A 26,284-nucleotide genomic window follows, 5' to 3' on the forward strand; every position below is an offset into this window, starting at 1 on the left:
TATTTATTTTGCTCCTTTGCACCCCATTATTTCTATTTCTACTTTGCACTTTCTTCCACTGCAAATCTACCATTCCAGTGTTTTACTTGTTATATAGGTCCCGTGTGGCTCAGTTGGTAGAGCATGGTGTTTGCAACACCAGGGTTGTGAGTTCGATTTCCACGGGGGACCAGTACCGGGAAGAAAAAAAAAATGTATGAAATGTATGCATTCACTACTGTAAGTCGCTCTGGATAAGAGCGTCTGCTAAATGACTAAAATGTCAAATGTTATATTGTATTTACTTCGCCACCATGGCCTTTTTTGCCTTTACCTCCCTTATCTCACCTCATTTGCTCACTTTGTATATAGACTTATTTTTCTACTGTATTATTGACTGTATGTTTGTTTTACTCCATGTGTAACTCTGTGTTGTTGTATGTTGTCGAACTGCTTTGCTTTATCTTGGCCAGGTCGCAATTGTAAATGAGAACTTGTTCTCAACTTGCCTACCTGGTTAAATAAAGGACTTGTTCTCAACTTGCCTACCTGGTTAAATAAAGGTGAAATAAATAAATACAATTAAGGACGTGCCAATTCCAGGTTACATATACTGCCTTTACAGAGTATGTTTTTAAATGGCAGAGAAATAAGGGGTAAAGGTAGATAAAAAAAAAATTACTTGCATAAACCAAATTGTTTGACAAACTCAAAGGATGAGGGAGGTTTTTTTCAAAGCATTCCATAAATAAAGCAGTCATAAGCATTGGTCACCTGCTGCTCAACTGTGACCTAGTCCTTCTTGGGAATCAACAGCCAGAACTGATTCCTTTAACAAGACAGTGGGGGGATTGATTTATATAGGTAGCACGCTGGTGTCACCTATTAATTAATAAATGAGCACAAATCCAATATCATCTCATGACAACAAATCAACGGAATGTAAAAGTATAACATGTTTTGATCATGTCGCCGTTCTGAAATGAGAGACACGGACAGATATAATCACTAATTGACTTCATTCAATATTAGCCGGTGACAACGTTCAATTAGAAACGTTATCAAACACGTTGCAACAATGTTCCAATGTAACCCATAATATCAACACTACATACCTTCAATGTAGGGCGGGATTTTGTTTTTTAGTATCCTCCAATCACAAGACGTATTTTTCTGCCGTAAGCAATACAGACGTGAATACCATCCAATGAAATCTGTCGACGCGATACGTTAGGTTGGACAGTGGCGTCGTCGCTGTAGCTACGCGCTAGGCAAGACGAGCAGTATGGCGGAAGAAGAGATTGAATTTGAGTTAAAAGGTTTTAAAAAAGAATTGGAGAGTTTATTTGTCACTAACTCAAGTGAAGAATACGGACTTCAAAGCAAGTTATATTGTGTACGGTTCTGTAAGGTACGAAATGTATTGAAATCACATCTGGAAAAGCGAAAGAGTTGTTTTTTTCCCCCCCAGTACAGGCTCGAACTAGCTAACGTTAGCTAGCTAGCTAGGGCCAGAGCTCCTTTCTCTAATCTATGCTAGGACTAACTAGCCAACCAACCTATTCCCCTCCCCCAGGAACAGACAGCTAACAACCCGTAAATGGCTAGCTAGCAACCAATAAACCAACCTGTTTCTGTAATGTCACATATATATATATATATATATATATATGTGTGTATGTGTGCTAATTCACCTTTTTTCAAAATGCATGATAGTAGCTTAGCGACATGGAAAAGCATTGTCAGTCAAGTCGTTTTCGGTAGCTTGTTTGTTAGCCAAGTTATCTGCAGTTCCCAGTTTAGCTAGTTAGTTAGCTGCTAGTTTACCAACAGTAGATATGTTAACTTGCGAAGAAGTCTCGTGGAATTCAATGTCTGCACTTTCATTTGAAGTTGCTTTTTCCTATTTGTCATATTGAGTAAGCCATGTTTTAGCCAGCTAGATTGTAACCAAAGATGGTTAACTCTGTGTTGTAACATCTATTAGGATTGAAGCGTTAACGTTACAGATACTTCTAGCTAGCTACAGTGTCTAGTTAGTCTGACTATGGCCTAGTTAGGTAATAATGTAGTTAGCGAAGTATTCAGTTCCTACTAAATAAGTTGAGCTGATGGTACAGTGAAAGGGACAACAATTGTTTGTAATTGGGCCCATCCAACTTCTTGGTATGGTTTCCCTACCCACTGTGTTTATTTTCCCTCCCCCCTTTCCTACCTGTATCTCTCTCCCCCCTTTCCTACCTGTATATCTCTCCCCCTCTTTCCTACCTGTATCTCTCTCCCCCCCTTTCCTACCTGTATCTCTCTCCCCCCTTTCCTACCTGTATCTCTCTCCCCCCCTTTCCTACCTGTATCTCTCTCCCTCCCTTTACTATCTGTATCTCTCTCCCCCCCTTTACTATCTGTATCTCTTTCCCCCCTTTACTACCTATATCTCTCCCCCCCTTTCCTACCTGTATCTCTCTCCCTCCCTTTCCTACCTGTATCTCTCTCCCCCCTTTCCTACCTGTATCTCTCTCCCCCCTTTCCTACCTGTATCTCTCTCCCCCCCTTTCCTACCTGTATCTCTCTCCCCCTTTCCTACCTGTATCTCTCTCCCCCCCTTTCCTACCTGTATATCTCTCCCCCCTTTCCTACCTGTATCTCTCTCCCCCACTACCCCCCACTTTCCTACGTGTATCTCCCCCCCACTTTCCTACCTGTATCTCCTCTCCACCCCTTTCCTACCTGTATCTCCTCCCACCCCCTTCCCTGTCTCTCTCCTCCCTCTCCCTCCCCTCCCCCTGTAGTTGGTGGAGGTGTATTCAGGACGATGGCAGGTACCCTTGCCACAGCTCCAGGTGCTCCAGACAGCTCTATGTTCCTTTGTCCAAGCCTCGGCCTGCTTCCCGTCTGACTGTGAACATGTATGCTACACACTGAGTAGCCTTGCCCTGTAAGTATGAGTGTTGACTTGTTTACCTGCTCCTTGGGGTACATAGACTAGGGGTGACAGGACACTATCTCCAGTATGAGTGTTGACTTGTTTACCCGCTCCTTGGGGTACATAGAGACTGGGGGTGACAGGACACTATCTCCAGTATGAGTGTTGTTTTCTAGGGTGACTCTGCCCCTTTCAGCCTTGTTATTCCGTCCCTGTTGTAACATTTATTGAAGGAGGTAAGAGGCTCAAACAGTCCCCGCCTCCCCTTTCTCTCCCCCCCCTCCACTTTCTCTCCCCACAGGAGTGCTTTTGAGCTCTTGCTGTTTTTGAACAGGAATAAGATCCTGCAGGATCCCTTGAAAAATATCCTTGATTCGTTCCAGGTGAGTTGTCTTACCCCCTTGTTCCAAATCTCAGGAATCATAGATATGTGGCAGTGATGAGTTGACACCCCTTGCTAGCCTGGTTCCAGATCTGTTTGTGCTGTCTTGCCAGCTCCTGTGGTTGTTGTCATGTCAACAAGACGACACAAAGAGGCTGTATTGTAATCAGCTGACCAATCGGATCATATCCATTTCTCACTGCTTTATGTAATGCTATAAAACGTCACTCTTGAGTTTGACAAGATGGCACATAGATCTTGGACCAGGCTAACCTCTTCCTCCTCTTTCAGGAATGTTTTTCCCAGCTGGAGAGGCACCAGAACATTCACCTGCTGCAGGTGGGACAGATCATCAGAGAGAAGGGACCATGGACCAACCCCATACTACAGGCCATCCTGAAGGACTCACAACTGCCCCGGGATGAAGGTGAGAGAAAGGGAGGATGAGAGGGAGGGCCATGGACCACTTCAACATACTCATCCATACCATGTTGTATTACTGACTATAAATCTGTTGTGTAAATATCTGCTCTGGAGTCGTCCGTCTATAATGAGAGTTAACTAGAGGTTCCTCTCCCTGTGGATTTAATATTTACTACTGCAACATCCCAAATATAGAGCACTATTTGGGATGCAACATTGACCCTTGACTTGTCTCTCTCCACAGTGGACCGGTACCTAGGCTCAGAGATGCAACATTGACCCTTGACCTCTCTCTCTCCACAGTGGACCGGTACCTCGGCTCAGAGGTGCCAGTGTTCTTTGAGCTGCGTGTTCGTTACCTGCTGTCCAGTGAGATGTTCACCGAGGCTGTGGTCTTGGCTAAGACCTGCTCTCAGCACCCTGTTGCCGGACGACACCTGTTCTTCCGACAGGCCTACCTCACCTGTCTCTTGAAGGCATCGCTCCCTCACCATATGCACGAAGAGGTGAGGGAACAAACTTTGGTTATTAGGATTCCTGGGTTCTGGATAAAAACATTTGCTAAATGACTTTAAATAGAAAATGTTAGGAAGGGGGGGGCTAATGACTGCTGGGGTTATTTACTGTAACTGATATGCTAGCTGGGATCTACAGTAGAGATGAACTGATATACTAGCTGGGGTCTACGGTAGAGATGAACTGATATGCTAGCTGGGGTCTACGGTAGAGATGACCTGATATGGTAGCTGGGGTCTACGGTAGAGATGAACTGATATGCTAGCTGGGGTCTACGGTAGAGATGAACTGATATGCTAGCTGGGGTCTACGGTAGAGATGAACTGATATGCTAGCTGGGGTCTACGGTAGAGATGAACTGATATGCTAGCTGGGGTCTACGGTAGAGATGAACTGATATGCTCGCTGGGATGTACAGTAGAGATGAACTGATATGCTCGCTGGGATGTACAGTAGAGATGAACTGATATGCTCGCTGGGATGTACAATAGAGATGAACTGATATGCTCGCTGGGGTCTACGGTAGAGATGAACTGATATGCTAGCTGGGGTCTACGGTAGAGATGAACTGATATGCTAGCTGGGGTCTACGGTAGAGATGAACTGATATGCTAGCTGGGGTCTACGGTAGAGATGAACTGATATGCTAGCTGGGATGTACGGTAGAGATGAACTGATATGCTAGCTGGGATGTACGGTAGAGATGAACTGATATGCTAGCTGGGATGTACGGTAGAGATGAACTGATATGCTAGCTGGGATGTACGGTAGAGATGAACTGATATGCTCGCTGGGATGTACAGTAGAGATGAACTGATTTGCTCGCTGGGATCTACAGTAGAGATGAGGGGATGAGGTTTTGACAAAGATGTGTTTTGTATAAGAGCACCAACTAATTGATAAATGTGGTGGTTGCAGTCCATATTTGGAGTTGCTGCCTTCTCCCCTTGTTTGGAAAGGTTTAGTAGGTCACGTATGTGGGTGGGTGGTATTGCTGACTACAGGTAGAAGACCATAGTAATTTCTGCTAGCCTGCTAGAAAGCGAAAATTGACCAGTACTCCCGTTTTTTTTGTATTTAAAAAAAAATCTGTTTACGTCTTAGTCTTGGGTGACGTCGTTAGGAATCTAGCAGTGACGTAGTGGGGAGAAATAGCTCGACTCTGATCACCTTTCGCTTTGAGTGAAGTAAACGTTCCCCTAATGGCGTTGACCTGCGTTTTACCCTCCACTACACCACTGGAATCTCCCGTATAAATGCTTGAACGATGTCACCATTTCTCCTTCTTCTTCTCCTTCTTCTCTCTACCTGTAGATGTCTGACATCGACGGTAAGGATGCTGTGGATATCGTGTGTAACACTGAGAGTGAGGAGAGCGACGAGACTCTTCTGGCCCTCTGCACAGCCTTCCTCTCTCAGCAACTTCACAGAGGCGACATGTACTTCACGTGGTGAGGCTCGTCACTGTCAATACACACATCATACCGGTCTGTGTTCTACGTCAGGGGGACGTCTGTGTTCTACGTCAGGGGGACGTGTGTATCGTACCCGTCTGTGTTTACGTCGGGGACGTGTGTATCGTACCCGTCTGTGTTCTACGTCTGGGGGACGTGTGTATCGTACCCGTCTGTGTTCTACGTCAGGGGGACGTGTGTATCGTACCCGTCTGTGTTCTACGTCAGGGGGACGTCTGTGTTCTACGTCTGTGTTCTACGTCTGGGGACGTGTGTATCGTACCCGTCTGTGTTCTACGTCTGGGGGACGTGTGTATCGTACCCGTCTGTGTTCTACGTCTGGGGGACGTGTGTATCGTACCGTCTGTGTTCTACGTCTGGGGGACGTGTGTATCGTACCCGTCTGTGTTCTACGTCTGGGGGACGTGTGTATCGTACCCGTCTGTGTTCTACGTCTGGGGGACGTGTGTATCGTACCCGTCTGTGTTCTACGTCAGGGGGACGTCTGTGTTCTACGTCTGTGTTCTACGTCTGGGGGACGTGTGTATCGTACCCGTCTGTGTTCTACGTCTGGGGGACGTGTGTATCGTACCCGTCTGTGTTCTACGTCTGGGGGACGTGTGTATCGTACCCGTCTGTGTTCTACGTCTGGGGGACGTGTGTATCGTACCCGTCTGTGTTCTACGTCTGGGGGACGTGTGTATCGTACCGTCTGTGTTCTACGTCTGGGGGACGTGTGTATCGTACCCGTCTGTGTTCTACGTCTGGGGGACGTGTGTATCGTACCCGTCTGTGTTCTACGTCAGGGGGACGTGTGTATCGTACCCGTCTGTGTTCTACGTCAGGGGAGACGTGTGTAGAGATAACCAATACTCTCTCGCTTTCTGCAGATGGTACTAGGTAGAGATAACCAATACTCTCTCTCTCTCTCTCTCTGCAGATGGTACTAGGTAGAGAGAACCAATACTCTCTCTCTCTCTCTCTCTCTCTCTCTCTGCAGATGGTACTAGGTAGAGATAACCAATACTCTCTCTCTCTCTAGATGGTACTAGGTTTCATTCATAGGATTTACAAACATATGTTTTTGATTAACAGGGATATATTTGGATACAGTAATTGCTAGCCATAAGCAATTTATGTTGCTTGCACACAGTTATATCTGGGTTGTTCTGTGTCAGCCCAAACACATTGTCCTGGGACTGAGTTGCATCGCAAGAGATAGAAATCGATCCTATATCACACAACTGACTTAATGCAATATCCAATCAGTGAGCAGAAACAAGTTGACGCGACTCGTCGTATCGTTCCGTGTGGAACTCTGACCTCAGTTGTCATAGCTGGCAGTGCTGCTGCAAACTGTGACGGATGAGGCATTACCAAATGGGAAATGTAGAAAGCATTGTAGAGACAGCGTGGCTCGTCGTGGGATACGTGGTCTGGCCAGTCTGTCGTGGTAGAAGGGAAGATCGTTCTCTGTCCAGTTTCAACATGACCGACGCTAACCAGCTTAGCTCATTTATGGTCTGGCCAGTCTGTCGTGGTAGAAGGGAAGACCTTTCTCTGTCCAGTTTCAACATGACCGATGCTAACTAGCTTAGCTCATTTATGGTCTGGCCAGTCTGTCGTGGTAGAAGGGAAGATCGTTCTCTGTCCAGTTTCAACATGACCGATGCTAACCAGCTTAGCTCATTTATGGTCTGGCCAGTCTGTCGTGGTAGAAGGGAAGGCCTTTCTCTGTCCAGTTTCAACATGACCGATGCTAACTAGCTTAGCTCATTGATCTGATGTATGACCAGATTGGATGTTGCATTACAATTGAATTACTTTGTGTATCAGCAACGTTGTTTGAGATGGTTACCTGCATCTGGATAGACATTGTGTCCAAATGGCTTTGTGGGTCTCCTGAGTGGCGCAGTGGTCTGAGGCACTGCATCTCAGTGCTGGAGGTGTCACTACAGACACCCTGGTTTGAATCCAGGCTGTATCACAACCGGGCTGTGATTGAGAGTCCCATAGGGCAGCGCGCAATTGGTCCAGCGTCGTCCGTGTTGAGTTTGGCCAGGGGTTAGACCGTCCATTGTAAATAATAAGAATTTGTTCTTAATTGACTTGCCTAGTTAAAATAAAGGTTAAATAAATAAATAAAAATAAAAAAAATACACAGGCTTTATTATTGAAGTGCTGATATCTATTTATCCTGCTTGTTCTTTGATGTTTGGGGGTTTTCTAGGCCTGGTTACCATTCAGCACCTTGTGATAACTGTTGATATTAAAGGGGCTTTATAGACAACATTGGATTGATTGATTGATTGATCGATCTTGGACCACTTCCTACTCCCCCGTTTGGGATCTGATTTACAAACCAGTTTTTTTTTATTGAGTCAGCTAATGAATAAACTGCAACTTTTTTTCTTTTATTTTTTAACCCAGTAAATAATTAACCTTTTTTATTTTTTTTATTAATGAAGTGATTTTTATAATTTGTTATTGAATCACTTTTCTCTTCCTCTCACAGGGACTTGGTGTTTATATGGAGTCGACTCCATCTGCGGTTCAACCCGTCCAAACAGGCCTTCCTGGAAGAGAGTCATCGATTGATGCTGTCCGCCACCAACATCAGATCAATATTCTCTTTCATTAGAGTGATCCTTGCAGAGGTGAGCCAGGAACTCCTGTGACTGTTGATTTGGACTTTTTTAAATATTTTTTTTATTTTATTGTAATTTTATTGGTAAAATTCCAGCTGACATTTTTTTGGGGGAGGGGGGTTTCAGATGTAATGGAGTTGTTGAGGTAGAGGAAGGATTTAAAAAGCTGTTTTGATTTGGTTTGTACCTAGCTAAGGTGGCTTAGGTCAGCATTCTTTAGACGCTTGTTGAGGAATTTGTTACGTGTACCCTATTTTTTATTTATTTTATATATTTTTTTTTTAATGTTTATTTTAAAACTTGTTTTGCTTTCTGTTTTTACACGTCAGAGCCTTTTGGTTTTTCCTCCACTGTTTTATCTGATTACTGTGCATACTAGAGATATGAATAGAAGCCATGGCTTTTTTTGTTGTTGGTTTGACTGAGAATTGTGTTGTAACCGAAAGGTCGCAAGATCGGATCCCCCCGAGCTGACAAGGTACAAAATCTGTCGTTCTGCCCCTTGAAAAACGCAGTTAAACCCCACTGTTCCCTGGTAGGCCGTCATTGAAAATAAGAATTTGTTCTTAACTGACTTGCCTAGTTTAAATAAAAATACAAGAAATACCATCAGCTTAGCATGATGCTGGGGTACGACTCATATGGCCCCTTTTATTTATGGTCCCTGGTTAAAAATAGCACACTAAAGTATATAGGGAATAGTTTATCTTTTGGGACACAGCCCTGATCACGATTAGGCTGAGTCTTTAGTATAATTGTTTGTTTTTCAGTCAAAAATGGACACCCTTGATGAAGATGAGCAACAAAGACTGGATATATACATGATACAAAACCTGAGCTATATTGTATTCTCAAACATTTTGATATTATTTTATACTCTTATACAATCGTTCAGGGAAAGATTTTAGTTTCACAAGTACATTTTTTTTTTTCCTTCTCTCATAATAGGGTTGGTCATAATTATTGGCACCCCTGTCGTAATTATTGGCACCCCTGTTTTTCAAAACGTCGCCTTGCGAAATATAACGGCATTGAGACTTGTTCTAACTAGCTATGTGTTGTTGTTTTTTCTTCTCTGCTTATACGTTCTGATTTCGACACCAAACCCACCGCTGCTGTGTGTGTTGCCAAAGAGCTCTATATTCAGATCATCCAACTAATGTAAACGGCTGTTTTTTTTTGGCTGGCCTATTTTATTTTTAATTTTTTTAATAAAGTAAATCAAACATCCTGTTTCTCGAGCTGTGACACACAGACAGGTACGGAGTTTGTGTCAACGGACATGGAGATGAATACATCATTATTGGACGTAGCTACCCCGTGTCTGCCCCTCCTCCTGTTTGTTGTGATGCTGAGTTTGCCGACAGTCAGCTTGTACGTAAACGCATGGACAAATCCCTTTTGGACTCCGTGTGTTGTGGGAAGGTAAACACTAATAGTTTCAAGCTAACGTTAGAGAACAGAAGATGGACATTCAGTGGGTTCTAAAGTGACAGCAGTTCACTCACATTTGCTAGTGAAAGAAATTTAAATGCAAATATGGAAAAAATAACAGGTCGCATTTGTGCGAGTGGGATACATTTTAATTATAATTGCGATCAGATTCACAAACAGCACGCGCACGAGCGTGCGGGGAGGAAAGACGACCCCAATTCGGCGCGTGCTACGTCTCCAATTTGCCGTGCGTGTCTGGTACTCTTAAAAAGTTGGACAGGGTTGGCAGGTCTGTTCTTGTTAAGGTGAACGGCATCTTCAACTTTTTAACCAGTACCAGGACATTTTTAGCCAGGTCAAATCTGGTTGCCAGGAGGATAAAACGTCGCCGCGAGATAATAACCCCAAGAACACATTAAAATTCACAAAGAAATGGGTTAATTGACCCCACCCCCCCCCCAAAAAAACTACATTTTAGTAATGGCCATCTCAGTCTCCGGACTTGAACCTCATTGAAAACCTTTGGGGTTTTGAATTGAAGAGGACGGTCCATAAGCGCAGATGAAGGATATCAAGGATCTGGACAGATTCTGTATGGAGGAATGGTCTATGATCCCAGTGTGTTCTCCAATCTGGTGAAAGGCTCGGTGCCATTATCCTCGCAGGGTGAGGGATTGAAAACCCAGGTGTGCAAATCATTTTCATGAAAAAAAAAAAAGGAGAAAAAAAAACTTCTTAAACAATCTCTTTCTCTGAGAAATGGTATTAGTATAAAATAATCAAGTTACATTTTGTTTTGAGTACAATATAGCTCAGTATAGCTCATCTTTATCAAGGGTGCCAATCATTTTGGACCCGACTGTTTGTCTATATAAAAATACATGTTTTTGTATAGCAGTGGTAATTCGCTGACCCCCTTCTGTTCTATTTCTGTTTTGCTCTCCCAGCTGGGAAAAGATGGTCTCCAGTTCTGTGTGGAGCTCTGCACCCATGCCCTCCAGACAAATCCCTGCGACGCCTCCACCAAGTCTCTCATCTACAAGACGGTAGCCTACCTCCTCCCCAACGACCTGGAGGTCTGCCGGGCCTGCGCCCTCCTCGTCTTCTTCCTGGAGCGTACCGTGGAAGCCTACAAAACGGTGTTCCTCCTCTACACGCACCCCGACCAGGAGTACCACGTCGAAGCCGGTCCCATCGGGAACCACATCCGCTTTGAGATCCTCCAGACCCTGAAGAGAGGTCTCTACTTCGACCCAGAGTTCTGGAACCTTTTGAATCTCCGGACCAACTGCCTGAAGTTGATGAGCGAGAAGAAGGCGGCGTTGGCAAAGATGATGATGGAGGAGGAGGATGATGGGTGGGTGTCCAATTACTGCAGCACCGCCACCAAAGAGCCCTGTTGCAGCTGGAGCGCTGACCTGTCAGAGTGTGTGCAGTCTAAACGTGTAGAGACTAAACCAGCACAGAAACACGTTCAGATTAAACCCTTTCACCAGGTAACGGCGCCCAAAAGGCGGTTCCAAAAAGAAGAGAAGAATCACGTTTCGACGGCGCCGATGGCAGCCAAACGTGTCAAAGGTCAAAGGTTGGAAAAGACCTCTGTTGTCGAGCCGCAGCAGCTGCCTGTTAATCATGTGATGGCGAAAGCTAAGATAGAGAAGCCTGCTGAACCCCCTGTTGTTGAGGAACAACCTGTAATAAAAAGAAGAGGGAGGAAGCCTGGGCCGAAGCCGGGACCGCGTTCATCTGTCAAAACAGAGTCCTCAGCTGAGACCTCCTCTGTCAGACGGTCCTTCAGACAACTGGACATGGCGCAGGAGAACCTGGCCAGGCAAGTCAGTCACAGACCACATAGGCACATGACCAGACTCTCGGAGAAGAAACCTCCCAAACGGAGGGGTAGGAAACCCCGTTGGCTACTGGAGGGTACGTTCCAGGCTGAGAACAGTGCTCCCCGGAAGGGTCGCCAACCAGGGAGGAAACTTCCACAGCAGAAGACCCAGCAGACACCAGTGGACAAGACCAGTAAGACCTTTAAGTCTGGTGCCGCTGTCAAGGAAAGCACAACCAAACAAAAGAATGCCGTTACCTCACAAAATAAAATGGCGGCCGCTCGTCTAACAGCTCCGAGGGAACAGGAAGGTAAACGTCAGAAGGAGATTCCTGCTACTAACCACCTACCAGCAGTATCTCCTGCTCATGACTCAAAGCTGGAGGTATCCTTACCTGACAACGAAGTGTTTGGGTTCTTCCATGAGGATTATCTCAGTAGTAGGCAAGGACTGGGGACTCTAAACTGTGATAAATCTAAGGCACCAATCCAGGCACAGTATCGGGTGAAGGATAGACTCGGAGAGGCGTTTATCGTTTCCGCTCAGAACGCCAGTCTCTTCATACAGCAGTTGCACAACTATGCCCAGACGCCTAAGGCGGAAGGTGTCACGTTGAATACCGAAACCTGTTTGTTGAAAGCGACAGATGTCCGTCCCTCCTTAAACCAAAGTTGTCTGTCGGTGTCGTGTGACGCTTCAGGGGTATTTTACCAGACGTCTGCAGTGGAAATGGAAGTTGAGGTCTCCTCACAAACTGTCAAGGCAACTGCCACTGATATGAATTTCACACCACAAGGTGGTGCTGTTGTTGAACACATCGAAAGTCCCAAGAATGAGGAAGGATTCTCTACTGACGCTCAGGAAACATGTACTCCGTCTGTTCCCTCAGTGAATGTCATTGTTCCTAATAACACAGGAAGAAGAACAGATACAAATGTAACTAATGTTCCAAGAGAACCAACGGAAGTTACGAATATTCCAAAAAAGAAAACTGTTTCTGAAGTCGGGGATATTTTAGAATCGTCCAGGAAGTCAGAAGTTACTGATATTCTGAAAGAGGCTATGGATATAGCAAACATTGGTGTGGATGAAGCAATGATGGGTGACGGTGACACTGGCAGCGTCCCTGGAAAGGAAACTCGGGAGCTTGTTGTTCTTACTCCTTTCTGCTGGCTGGCTAATACCTCAATGGAAGCGTTTGCCAGAGAGTTTGAAAAGTTTGCCAAGGGTCCGGATTCTGATGTTGTCGTAGAAAAGGAGTCGGTGTCACACCAGACCACAGATAATGTCTCGCACAAAACGTTGGAGATGACACCGTTAACGTCTCCAAAAGTCATCCCTAAGGCCGTCACAGACCCAGTGGTCCTTGAGGACACTTCAAAAGTAACCAAAGTCACCCCACAGGACACTACAGACATCCTGGAAAACATGGACACTCCACACACTCAACAGGACACCCAACTGGACATTAAGGGTACCTCACAAAACACGGAGCCAGAGGATAGCCCAATGGCCGCTGAGAGCGTCCCACAGCTCACTGATGAGACCCGGCAGCTTGAGCACCCCCTGAAAGGCACTGTGGGTACTCCAGAGGTGCCTGTGGACTCGACACAGGACAATGACACCCCTCAGATCACCGAATACCCCCCACAGAATAGGCAGGACATAGGACAACTCACAGAGGACACCCTGAAAGTCTCTTTCACTGAAGTCACCCCACAGGCTACTGAGGACCAGACAAAATCCACTGTGGATACTCCAGAGGATGTGGACACACTACCACAGAACACAGAGGAGGACAGCTTGGAGGTAATTGAGGATGCCCAGGAAGTCACTGTAGACAGCCAGGAAGTCACTGTAGATACCTCCGAGCACATTGAGGACACCCTACAAATACAAAACACTGCAGACACCCTACAGCTCACAGTGGACGCCTCAATGGTCACTGAAGAGCTCACCAAGGACACACGTGATGCCACGCAGAACAATGGGGACACGCCACACCTCCATGAGGACACCCTACAGGAGACACCGGTCACTGAGGACACCCCAAGAGTCCCTGAAGAGACGTCACAGGAACCCAAAGACACCTCAAAGGTCAGCGGAGATACCCCGATGGTTACTGAAGACACCCTACAACACAGTGAAGACACCCCACAGGACACACAGTACAATTCACTGGTGACCCCGAAAGTCACTGAAAGTGCTCACACTCCAAAGGTCACCCCAAGAGTCCCTGAAGAAACGTCACAGGACCCCAAAGATGCCTCAAAAGTCACTGAAAACTCTCCACAGGAAACACAGGACACCCCAAAATTCACTAAGGACACCCCAACTGTCTCTGGGGATATCGGACAAAATCCTAGAGGTGGCACCCCACAGGAGAATGAGAAAAACCCACTGGCATATCGCTGTAGTCTCTGCAACAAGGTTTTTAAAGGCAAACGTGTTATAGCCCACGCCATGTACCACTTCCGCAGAGACCAATGTATGTTCTGTAGGATGCTGTTCAAAAACGACCTGCTCGCCATGATGCATCTGTCCCAACACATCGACAAGTTGAAAAAAGGAAACCTAGCATCTGATATTGAGGAGGTCCGTGAGAACTGTAAAGCTGGGATGTCAGACACGCCTGGACGCTCAACGCAGAGGGGTAGACGGGGACGCAAGAGGATCCCTGTAAATTCCACAGAGTCCACAGAGTCCTCAACTCCGGATAACAGGAAGCTACGGTCGACCAATAGGACCTCCTCTATAAACTCCTCGGAGTCAACTCCACCGGATCGCAGAAAGCTACGGTCGACCAATAGGCTCTCGACTGACTCTCAACCTTCACCGGAGACTAAACTCACAACAGAAGAGTCTGAAGGCAAGCAGTCGACACAGAGGGTCAATGGACAGCGGGGCAGAAGACGGTTTAAGGTTGAAGGAACTGAGGGTGATGGTGATACTCAGGCAGAGGAACAAGAGAAGATCGGTAGGAGGCAAGAGGAAGAGCACTCGGCTCCGGAAAAGAGGGAGGAACCCGTGGAGAGATCTACTTCTCCGGTGAAGACATCGACAGGTGAACAAGGGGGAACCTACTCCTCTCCTCTGACAAAGACTTTGGAAGAAGAGAAACCCTGTTCCTCGGCAAAGACCATGGAGGACAACACAGAATCTCAGGCTGTATCGGTAACACAGGACAGGCTTTCAGTAGAGAGACCTCTAGAGATCTCAGTTCAGGGTAAAGAGACTCCCGGCGGATGCCCTGTGGAGGGATGCACAGAGATATTCACTGGAAAACGGCGTTCTCTCCTCGGACATATTCTGGACGATCACCGCGGCGACGCCAAACCCTTGGAAATGACGTTCCGTCAAGGCAATGGCAAATGCAATATTTGCAAGAAGCCTGTTTTGACTTTGCAGCATTACCAGCACCACATTGTATGGCACAAAGGAATTCCCAGGCATCCCTGTCTACATGATGGGTGTAAAGCCCGGTTCAGTGCAGCGACAGAAATGAGGAACCACACAAAGACCCACCAGCCGCTCCTGGCAGTGTGCTGCTTCCCAGGTTGTCAGGAGCGCTTGGCTTGTCTTCCGGAGCTTAACCGTCACGAACAAGAACACTATCGTCTTCCAAAGGAAGGGAAGGATGAATCTGATTTCTCTACCCTTCTCACCAATAACACCTCTGTAAAAGTGATTAAACAGTGTAAGATGAGGAGGAATAAACTACAGAAGATGCAGGGTGTAAAGAGACTATGGCCTCTTAGAGAAAAGGAGGGATCGGCAACTGACCTCACTACTACTGTAAAGGTAACTAGGAAGTATGACTTGACCAAGACGTTAAAGAAAACACAGGTCGTAAAGAAACGGCATGTTCCTAGGGACAAGGATCCCTGTACTACTGACCACTCTAACGTCTCTGTAAAAGTAACAAATAAGTTGAGGAAATTGCAGGTTAAGAGGAAACCGTGTGTTGTTAGGAAAATGAACGCCCCAACCACTCCCGTCACCACGGCCAATGAAAAAGATGAAAATGTGAGCAAGAAGTTAAAGATGATTCATAAGGTAAAGAAAGCGTTGGCTGTAAAGCGACAGAACGTTAGCAAAGACAATTATACCCCAACTGGTCCAACCACCTCCACCACAATTATCGCCACTGAAAAAGTTACCAAAAAGCTACAAATTATAAATAAGTTGAAGAAAATGCTGGTTATTAAGAAACCGAACGTTAGCAAAGAAAAGGATACCCAACCTGGTCCAACCACCGACACAAAAGTGACAAAAAAATCTAAGGTGACGGATAAATTAAAGAAAACACAACTTGTAAAGAAACAGAGTGTTGTAAAAGACCCCAGGAAGATCTCAATCGTTAGCACAGATGAGGATACCCAACCTGTTCCTCCCACCGTCACTCCGAAAGTCACCGAGAAGTTACCCATGGTGACAGATAAGGTAAAGAAAACACAAGTTCTAAAGAAACAAAGTGTTATCAAGGAACCCAAGAGGCCTGTTAGCAAAGAACCCAGGAAGACCTCCAAAAAACCTGTGAAGTCAAAGACCTCTGGTCCAGAGAAACATGTTAATAAAGTCACAGAAGTGCTAGGAAGTAAAGACAAAGAAGTGGTAGAAAGTAAATCAAAGGAAGAAGATGATAAACTATTGGTAGAAACATCACACTCAACAGCTAGCAGTGTCTGTGACCAGAAGATGGTTAACGGACACTTAAAGGAGATTACTAAAGAATCACCAAAATACCAGAAAAGTCTTAAAACAAGCACAGTTTCCAAATCCAAGAAATGCGAACCACGAAACCATAAACCTGCTACTCCCAAAACCCCTACAAATACTCCCAAAACCCCTACAAATACTCCCAAAACCCCTATCAAGGAGGAAGCGAAAAACTCTACTTTCTTTGGGAAGATTAAAAACAGGCCATACATCCGGCCTCCGCCCACCGCCTACCTAGACGAGAGGTACACCACCATGCCAAAACGCAGGAAAGAGATGTCCTGGACTCCTCATTTCTCTCCAATGCTCCCGGACCTGGTGGTGGAGGCATCGGGGACCACTGCTACACCATTAGTCCATAGACGGCGCTGTGCCAAGTGTTTCTTGTCCTTCAACAGTGGAGAAGAGTTGCAGACGCACCTCTCGTTGAAGAAGTGCACAAACCTTTTTGGCTTCGACTCAGATGAGGACAGTAAGTAAGTAAATATAAGATTGTGACTTGTTGTTAACATATTTGTGTTTACTTAAGGGGTTTGATTTCTCGTTGTTTGATTTAATATAAAAACATTTATTTGAATGATAGTTAATACAAGGTAATTTCAGGAGCTGTTTCCGGACACAGATTTAAGCCTAGAAGTCATGGGTTTAAAAACAATCTCAATGGGGAATCCATCAAAAAGTATTCTTAGTCCCGGACTAGGTTTAATCTGTGTCTGGTAAACCACCCCAAAGTGTAGTAGATTATAGAAGTGATTTTTAAATGTGATTTTCCTCCATATTGTTTATGTTGAAAGCTCCAGATATTGTATGCTGATTGTGGTTTGTGATTTACTATTGTTCCAGGTAGCTGGTGAAGCTTATAGACAAGAGGACATGTTTGGATGTGCTGCTAGGGAAAAGGGGGGGGGTTTAACCCCCTCCAAAACCTGCTAGGAGTGTTGAACCCCTTTCGACCCTGCTACCTTACTGAGGGACGACCAGGGTTTACAGGACTCTTAACATGACTTGCTGGCTAGTCTGGGACAGCCGTGCCAGGTCTCCCCCTTGTGACTGAGGCTGGCAATCTGAGGCGGGCTACAAACAGAAGACACCTCTCAACCCCTGCTACCTTATTGAAGAGGGTTCTTCAAGCGTTAACTCTTACATGACTTGCTGACTAGCCTGGGATGTGACTGAAGTTGACCGGTGGTTACAACAGAAGACGGAGAACATTTAAAGTGTTTTGACCGTTCTTCCATGTTCTGTCTCCCATGGTCATAGGAGTAACCTATGACCTTTGAACCCTGACCCTCAAATCCAAAAGTTCAGGGGTCTTTTGGGTTGACCGATTTGATTGATTGACCAGGAAGTGTCTCTAAACTAAAGCCTTAAGGACTTATGAAGGCGGACACTATATGAGACCTGGCAGGATGGTCGCATAGTTAATATATTCTTTGTTTTTATTTGTATTTACTTTGGACTGAAGAAGTGCCTGGAACCAACCTGCTACTTCCTGCTTCTCTTCTATTGGTCAATGGTCTAGGGGTTTGCGTCCCAAATGGCATCTTATTCCCTCTATAGTGCACAACTCTATGTGAACCCTGGTCAAAAGTAGTGCACTACCTACCCTATGTGGGCTCTGGTCAAAGTAGTGCACTATAAAGGGAATAGGGTGTAATTTGGGCCACAGTGACATTGCGGGGGTCAAGGAATGACTCGTGAAGCTGTGAGAACTGATGTTATGCAGGGATATTAACTATACAAAAATGTTTAGATATTTAACACACACACACAAAAAAAAAATATTGCTAGTCTTTTTTGCTTTTGCACTTGTCACTTAAAACCCAAAACCCCTAGTGAGTTTAACAGTCAAACTTCCAGGGGTTAAGAGTTTCCAAAACCTCTTCTATGGATTATATGTCTACGGCCACGACGCAACAACATGTATATTTAGAGAGCGTGTTGTAGGCAACCGGTAACTGCCCAAATAAAGGAAACCCCTTGAGTAAATGAGGGGGATACAAAAGTTTGTGTGGGGGTGCATTTTCCTGGCATGGTCCAGGTCCACTTGTAGAATCTATGCCAAGGTGCATTGAAGCTGTTCTGGCAGCTCGTGGTGACACAACACCCATTTAAGACGTTTATGTAGGTGTTTCCTTTATTTTGGCAATTACCTGTATTTGATCAAATTTTAACCAGTTATTATAAATTTTAACTATTGCTCCTCTGCGACTAAATTATGTTCTCTGGTGTATTTTGAACATTGAGAGCACGCTCCTGTGATTGGATAGATTTTTTTTTATTTTTTATAACTCAATATTTTTTTTAATTTTTTTGCCTCTTGGGCCCAGCCCCCTGACTCACACAATTGACCCGTCACATTTATTTATTTATTATGCAGTTTATTTTATTAATCAGTTACACAATCAAGGCAGGCCCTCCCCCCCAAGTTACCCACGTGGACGCCCCTGCCTCCTCTTCTCTCCCCCGTCTGATAATTAGCAGAGCGGCAGCAGGCTGTCTAAAACTCATTGACAGCGGGCTCCTGAATCCTCCTGTGGTTGGCGGTTGCAGTAAAAAAGATCTCTATCTAATATATATACTGTATATAAGTGTCTTGGGGGGGGGGGCCCACACGGGCCTGGGCCCCGGGGCTTCAGCCCCGGTAAGCCCCTGCATTAATCTAGCCCTGTATGTAGGGATTAGGTTGCCATTTGAGACAATTGTGTCTGCAATGTGCAAAGGTTATTTTTCATGTCCATATTACTGCTTGAATTTACTATAATACAAACAATAACAACCTGTTTGAACATATTAGCCATAAGGCCTAAACAACATCAACATCAACAACCTGTTTGAACATATTAGCCATAAGGTCTAAACAACAACAACCTATTTGAGCCATAAGGCCTAAACAACATTCCATATTTAAAATTGACTATTCATCTTTTTTTTTCCTTTTTTTTTCTCCTAATGTATTTGACTTTAATCAATATTATAGTTTAATGCACATTTTAATGTTCACTCTTTGTATATCTCTCTGGGATGAGTTGACGAGTCCTTGTCCCAAATGGTTCCTTGTGTACTACTTGGGACCAGGGCCCCATTTGGGTTCACTATAAGGAATAGGCCAGGGTGCCACTTGGGACTCATATTTTATAAAGAGGTTAGGAACGTATTACATGTATTAATATGAATTGACCCATCTGTCCCCAACCAACAATCCTGCGTCTGCTTGTTCAGAAACCAATCTATTGATTACAGTCTATTGCTCAACACATGGACGAGACTAAACACTTCTATTAGCTTCTGACATCACTTCCTTTTTTTGGGGGAAAAGATAAATAACTATTGTTGTGATGTTTTGGGAGGCGGCAGCACACCGTGTGGTTACTGACTGTTCTACTGAACCCAACAGAACAGTGGCAGCAGGTGTAATGTATTATTCATATGTTTTTTTCTTTTCTATTTGGCTCCTGTAAATATGTGAAGAGTTTGAATGGCTTATTATAACTGGGTGTTTTGAAATGGGTTTATATATCAACTTCTTGATGTAAAATAATAAAACATGTTAAACTGGTATAAGTCGACCAAGTCTTTTTTATTTTATTTATCGAGAGTTAACTAGTACATGCATAGGGTGGGGAAGAACTGTGACAATGTGGGGTGGGCCTCTTTCTCAATTCATCTTTCATTGATTCCTTGCATCTTCTCTCCTTGCCTTGTCCACAAAAGGCATTGGCTGTGTTTGAGCGGATCGATACCGTAATGTATCATGGGTAAATTGACTGACTGATAGTTATTTATGATGTGATGGGTTTTATGTACATCAGTCACTTAGCAGTCACCTGAAATGTCGAACAAACTAACATATGGAATTGTTTTAAGATGGTTATCCCATGGCTCATTTAGCTATTTGATTTTGAATTTTAGGACCCTGTTATGTATATAAAAACCAAATTTGATAAAATACTGACTTGTCTTTATTTACTACTATAGCCCACAGAAACCGATTTGAATAACACATAAATGGCAAAAAAAAAAAAACTGATTTATTTGACTAAGGAATAATGTTCATTTAAGGGTTTTGAAGTGTGTGTTCTATATCTAGGAGATCTAAGAAAGCTCAGGAAATATCTACTTTTTTTCACATATTTAACCCCTTATTGTTGTTGGCACACTACTTCCATTCATTTGTATGGGTTACCTTCAAAACAAGTCCCATGACACCATCATGAGAGCCTCATCTTTCCATAGAGTGGTCATATTCGTTTTTTTTTTTTTTAGGCCAAACCGTTCAGACGCTACAAACATTTTTGATGTGTCATGGTCTAACAAACACCGCTGTAGCTCGGTCACCTTCCACCACAGACGTGGAAAACGCAGCCCTGGCAGATTGAGACGCAGCCCAGGCAAAAACATTTCTATAACTTAATCTGACAGATTTTGATGGGGATGTTATTTAGATTGACACACGGGTACGTCAATAGTTTTAAGGATTTCTATTAAAGCCATTATTTAAAAAATATATTTTACAAAATCCAGAACACTTGTCATATTTATTAGACCCATGTAGTTCCACACTTTGTCCACAGAACGTGCTGTTGTAGACGTTTACAGTTGTCACTAGTTACCACAGCCACAAAGTAATTTTTTTTGTCTTCATTTAAGGTTAACCATAATGGTTAGCAGTGTGCTTAAGGTTATGTTTAACACTCCAGATATTAAGAAATTGTAGGAATAGTCAGGGTTTAGCCATAATTATGACTTTGCGGCTGTGGTAAGTAGTAACAACCACACAAAGAGGACGCCTGATTTCTCGGCCACTGATGATGACGCACACACGGCTCTGCAGCCATAGCAGCCGAACACGATGGCGTAAACAAACAACGGATTCTCACTGAAGATCTCTCTTTATGAAGGAATATTACCTTTTCTTTTTGAAATAGGGTTTGGTTTTTACCTGACACTTATCCCAAAGCCAGCTAGTACGTAAAACGAGCTAAGGTCACCCAGCAGCGCTTAAACGCTGACGTTAGCTAGCTGTATTGGATGCTAGCTAGGTTAGCTAACTAACGTTGGGCTAGTTAACGGTGTCTAGCCGCTATCTTTTGCAGTTTGTGAAAAGTACTAAACATAATAATAGTTTTTTAGTGTAGTTCAGCTAGGAAACGTACCTGCTAATGTTATTAGCTAGTTCTAGCTAACGTTACAAGCGGGCCAACGATTATTTGAGAGAAGCAACAAGTACACTCACTATTACTGACCGTAGCTAGTATTTTTACTTTGACAATCCAACGATGTCTAAGAAGGGCACTTTTATTGGCCCCTAGGCCTAACTCATGCAGCTGTATGATGATGATGAGCTGAAATGCCGACCAGAGGCATTTGATCCAATCAGAGTCGCTGCTACATGACTATTTTCCGCCAATTATCTGAGTTTGGACAGCAATGTTTAGTCTGATGGCGAATTGTTGCAACTGGTTGAAACGCTGGCGACAGCCCGCAAGGTGAGTGCATGAAGTACCTGACTACTAGTTAGCTAACGGATGTTAAAATGGCTGGTTATGTATTTAAATATTCACACTATTTTTGATTTATTGGCCATTTGATTTGTGAATGGGGTACCAGTGTTGCCAGCCACCCAGTTCACCCCATGACAGAATCTATGATTTTATAGAATGTCTTGTTCGCTATATATATCACCCAACAGGTGTGTGTGTGGTATACAGCATGCTGCTGCTGGGTTACCAGGTAGTCATGTAACCAGTGACTAAGGTGCTAAACTACAGCCACTTTTAGCAGCTGTCACTCCTTAAAGCTGCAGAAGTACCCCCTCTCTCTAGAGCTGGATTAAAAAGCCATAAACCCCAGGGCTGTTATTTTATATGTTCTATTTCATTCTGTTTGATTTCATGATATACCTATTCTTATTATAAAATATGTGTGTTGTTGACTGTGATAAAGGCACAGGATCATAGGCAGTGTGTGAGTTTCAAGTTTGGGGAAGCTTATTTTCACTATAAAAATGCACCTTTTATTATAAAGCATTTCGTGCATCATAACATTTGCATACTGATGTAAGATAATGTTGACTATTAGATTGGATAGTCATAATTTAGGCTAATAATATAACCAAATCACTGTTGACAAAAAATAAAAAAAATAAACGTTCAATGCATGGCTGTTAGTGTGGAGTAGGCCTCAGCTATAGGCCAGGGTTCCTGCAGTCTGCAGGAGGGTTTTATTTGGTCCCCCAAATTCTCAGATCATTTGTATTTATTTTTCTTTCTCCATTGTTGGACATAAGACTGTAAAAACACCAGGAAATCTGCTCCCAAGTAATTTGTATTTAAGGAATATGTTCCCGATATTATTCCCACCATAATAGAGACGCACATGATCATGTTCAAATGTAAACCAGGTTTGAAATGATTATTTTAGTCAAACATTATCTGTTTGGGCTTCTTGCAGTCAATTTGCAGTCTACATATTATTTGTGATTATGTTCAGGCCATCCGCTACCAGGGAAAAAAAATCGTCCCTCAGCTGAATCTCGTTGATGATCCCTGCTATAGGCTGCGTTTCTTCTTTCTTTGCAGGGGATTATTTATTTATTTGCTTTTTTATAAACACATTTAATGTAATTCTACTACACTTTATATGACTGGAGACATTAGTAGAATTTCTTCTCTACTTTTCAGACAGTCGCAACTCGACAATAAATCTGCCCATATTGCGCAACACCACCTTTTCCTCCCGACTGTAGGCAATGCCATTTTTAAAACAATCCACAACTTTATTTTATTAAAGAAGCTAATGATCCTCTGTGGCCAAATCACGCCTTAGTTGCCTATTTAGAATTATTGTATTTATTTCTGTATAGACAGGAGTAGGTTTAATAACACACTTGTTTGCAACCTCTCTCCGTTCCTCTGTAGTCCTCAAGCAGCTGTGAAGTTCTGTTCCTCTCTCTGCTTCTCCACCTGAGTTTTGGGTGCAGCACCCATCTCTTTCCTTATCTGCCAATCTTATTAAGAAGAGGTTTAGATTAAATCAGATTTGTTAAGTTTATTAGACTTATATTATTACACAACCCGTAAAGGGACATTACACTCAAATGTTAAGTTTGTCAAATGTTTTCAAACCTCAAATGTTGTCTTATGATGGATAGTTCACCCAAATTACAAAATGACATTTGGTATGTTGTTTTCCTTACCCTGTAATCAGTCGATGGACAAGACAGCAATCCAAGTTTTGGATTTGTTTAGCATTTACAGCACAAAACCAATGTAAGTCAATATCTCTGATGTTTAGCATTTACAGCACAAAACCAATGTAAGTCAATTTATCTGGTGAACAGCTGGCTCTACACAACCAATGGGGTGTTTCTGGTGAACAGCTGGCTCTACACAACCAATGGGATGGGTGGGTTTATCTGGTGAACAGCTGGCTCTACACAACCAATGGGATGGGTTTATCTGGTGAACAGCTGGCTCTACACAACCAATGGGATGGGTGGGATAATCTGGTGAACAGCTGGCTCTACACAACCAATGGGATAGTGGGATAATCTGGTGAACAGCTGGCTCTACACAACCAATGGGATGGGTGGGATAATCTGGTGAACAGCTGGCTCTACACAACCAATGGGATGGGTGGGATAATCTGGTGAACAGCTGGCTCTACACAACCAATGGGATGGGTGGGATAATCTGGTGAACAGCTGGCTCTACACAACCAATGGGATGGGTGGGATAATCTGGTGAACAGCTGGCTCTACACAACCAATGGGATGGGTGGGATAATCTGGTGAACAGCTGACTCTACACAACCAATGGGGTAGGTTTATCTGGTGAACAGCTGGCTCTACACAACCAATGGGATGGGTTTATCTGGTGAACAGCTGGCTCTACACAACCAATGACGGCCGGAACAGTTGGCGGAGGAGGGGCCGACCTGACGGCCGGAACAGTTGGCGGAGGAGGGGCCGACCTGACGGCCGGAACAGTTGGCGGAGGAGGGGCCGACCTGACGGCCGGAACAGTTGGAGGGGCCGACCTGACGGCCGGAACAGTTGGAGGGGCCGACCTGACGGCCGGAACAGTTGGAGGGGCCGACCTGACGGCCGGAACAGTTGGAGGGGCCGACCTGACGGCCGGAACAGTTGGAGGGGCCGACCTGACGGCCGGAACAGTTGGAGGGGCCGACCTGACGGCCGGAACAGTTGGCGGAGGAGGGGCCGACCTGACGGCAGGAACAGTTGGCGGAGGAGGGGCCGACCTGACGGCCGGAACAGTTGGCGGAGGAGGGGCCGACCGGACGGCCGGAACAGTTGGCGGAGGAGGGGCCGACCGGACGGCCGGAACAGTTGGCGGAGGAGGGGCCGACCGGACGGCCGGAACAGTTGGCGGAGGAGGGGCCGACCTGACGGCCGGAACAGTTGGCGGAGGAGGGGCCGACTGGAACAGTTGGCGGAGGAGGGGCCGACCGGACGGCCGGAACAGTTGGCGGAGGAGGGGCCGACCGGACGGCCGGAACAGTTGGCGGAGGAGGGGCCGACCTGACGGCCGGAACAGTTGGCGGAGGAGGGGCCGACCTGACGGCCGGAACAGTTGGCGGAGGAGGGGCCGACCTGACGGCCGGAACAGTTGGCGGAGGAGGGGCCGACCTGACGGCCGGAACAGTTGGCGGAGGAGGGGCCGACCTGACGGCCGGAACAGTTGGCGGAGGAGGGTCCGACCTGACGGCCGGAACAGTTGGCGGAGGAGGGGCCGACCTGACGGCCGGAACAGTTGGCGGAGGAGGGGCCGACCTGACGGACGGAACAGTTGGTGGCGGAGGAGGGGCCGACCTGACGGACGGAACAGTTGGTGGAGGAGGAGGGGCCGACCTGACGGCCGGAACAGTTGGAGGGGCCGACCTGACGGCCGGAACAGTTGGTGGGGGAGGGGCCGACCTGACGGCCAGTAAACTGTAGGCTATACCAATACAGAGACTCTCTCTATATGAAGCTCCCAGTAATGTATTGACTAAACCACCAATGTTTCACCATTTTTGTATTAATCACAATTCATCTTTAAATTTAAGTGTAATGTACCCGAAACACAGCTTGTTAGTTTGTAAGATGTTTTCAGACCTTTGGCAGCGATTACAGCCTCAAGTCTTCTTGGGTATGACGCTACAAGCTTGGCACATCTGTATTTGGGGAGTTTCTCCCATTCTTCTTTGCAGATCCTCTCATGCTCTGTCAGGTTGGATGGGGAGCGTTGCTGCACAGCTATTTTCAGGTCTCTCCAGAGATGTTCGATCGGGTTCAAGTCCGCCTGACCAAGGCCCTTCCCCGATTGCTCAGTTTGGCCGGGTGGCCAGCTCTAGGAAGAGTCTTTCCAAAGAGTGGTTCCAAACTTCTTCCATTTAAGAATGATGGAGTCCACTTTGTTCTTGTGGACCTTCAATGCAGCAGAAATGTTTTGGTACCCTTCCCCAGATCTGTGCCTTGACATAATCCTGTCTCGGAGCTCTATGGACAATTCCTTCAACTTCATGGCTTGGTATTTGCTCTGACATGCACTGTCAACTGTGGGACCTTATATAGGACAGGTAGGTGCTATTCCAAATCATGTTCAATCAACTGAATTACCACAGGTGGACTCCAGTCAAGTTGTAGAAACATCTCAAGGATGATCAATGGAAACAGGATGCACCTGAGCTCAATTTAGAGTCTCATAGCAAAGTGTCTAAATACTTATGTAAATAAGGTGTTTTTATTTTTAATAATTGTACAACATTTCTAAAAACCTGTTTTCACTTTGTCATCATGCGGTATTGTGGTGATGTCATCATGGGGTATTGTGGTGATGTCATTATGGGGTATTGTGGTGATGTCATTATGGGGTATTGTGGTGATGTCATCATGGGGTATTGTGTGTAGATGTTTATTTAATCCATGTTAGAATAAGGCTGTAACGTAACAAAATGTGGAAAGAACTCAA

General features: G+C 45.0%; 2 protein-coding genes across 5 annotated transcripts in view; both read left to right on the top strand.

Annotated features, from left to right (window-relative positions):
• The first annotated feature begins 1,228 nt into the window (after nt 1–1,228).
• Nucleotides 1,229–19,869, top strand: LOC106575903 (uncharacterized). Of its 3 annotated transcripts, none has more exons than XM_045714218.1 (9): nt 1,229–1,390; nt 2,769–2,914; nt 3,204–3,285; nt 3,576–3,711; nt 4,011–4,213; nt 5,538–5,674; nt 8,193–8,334; nt 10,707–16,786; nt 17,154–19,869. In XM_045714218.1, exons 1-9 carry the CDS (start codon nt 1,265–1,267, stop codon nt 17,155–17,157), a joined length of 7,056 nt encoding a protein of 2,351 aa, XP_045570174.1. In that variant the 5' UTR covers nt 1,229–1,264; the 3' UTR covers nt 17,158–19,869. The 3 variants fall into 3 exon arrangements, with proteins under 3 accessions (XP_045570174.1, XP_045570173.1, XP_045570175.1); XM_045714217.1 differs by having other exon boundaries at nt 10,707–16,782; XM_045714219.1 differs by having other exon boundaries at nt 3,237–3,285; nt 10,707–16,782.
• A 1,254-nt stretch (nt 19,870–21,123) lies between these two features.
• LOC106575900 (ADP-ribosylation factor-like protein 13B) overlaps nt 21,124–26,284 on the top strand; it is a 207,008-nt gene continuing 201,847 nt past the window's right edge. For both annotated transcript variants that reach the window (XM_045714220.1, XM_045714221.1), the window contains exon 1: nt 21,124–21,799. In XM_045714220.1, the coding sequence (XP_045570176.1) occupies nt 21,741–21,799 (59 nt within the window). In that variant the 5' untranslated portion in view covers nt 21,124–21,740. The remainder of the gene's footprint in view (nt 21,800–26,284) is intronic.

Source organism: Salmo salar, unplaced genomic scaffold (assembly GCF_905237065.1).
Source record: "Salmo salar unplaced genomic scaffold, Ssal_v3.1, whole genome shotgun sequence".
In the NCBI taxonomy this organism is placed as follows: Eukaryota; Metazoa; Chordata; class Actinopteri; order Salmoniformes; family Salmonidae; genus Salmo; species Salmo salar.

Bases quoted from the DNA above. Each gene is read 5' to 3' on its own strand.
- LOC106575903 (XM_045714217.1), top strand. From the start codon at position 1,265: ATGGCGGAAGAAGAGATTGAATTTGAGTTAAAAGGTTTTAAAAAAGAA. The intron at 5,675-8,192 runs GTGAGGCTCGTC...TTCCTCTCACAG, and splicing joins GGCGACATGTACTTCACGTG to GGACTTGGTGTTTATATGGA. The intron at 8,335-10,706 runs GTGAGCCAGGAA...TTGCTCTCCCAG, and splicing joins TTAGAGTGATCCTTGCAGAG to CTGGGAAAAGATGGTCTCCA.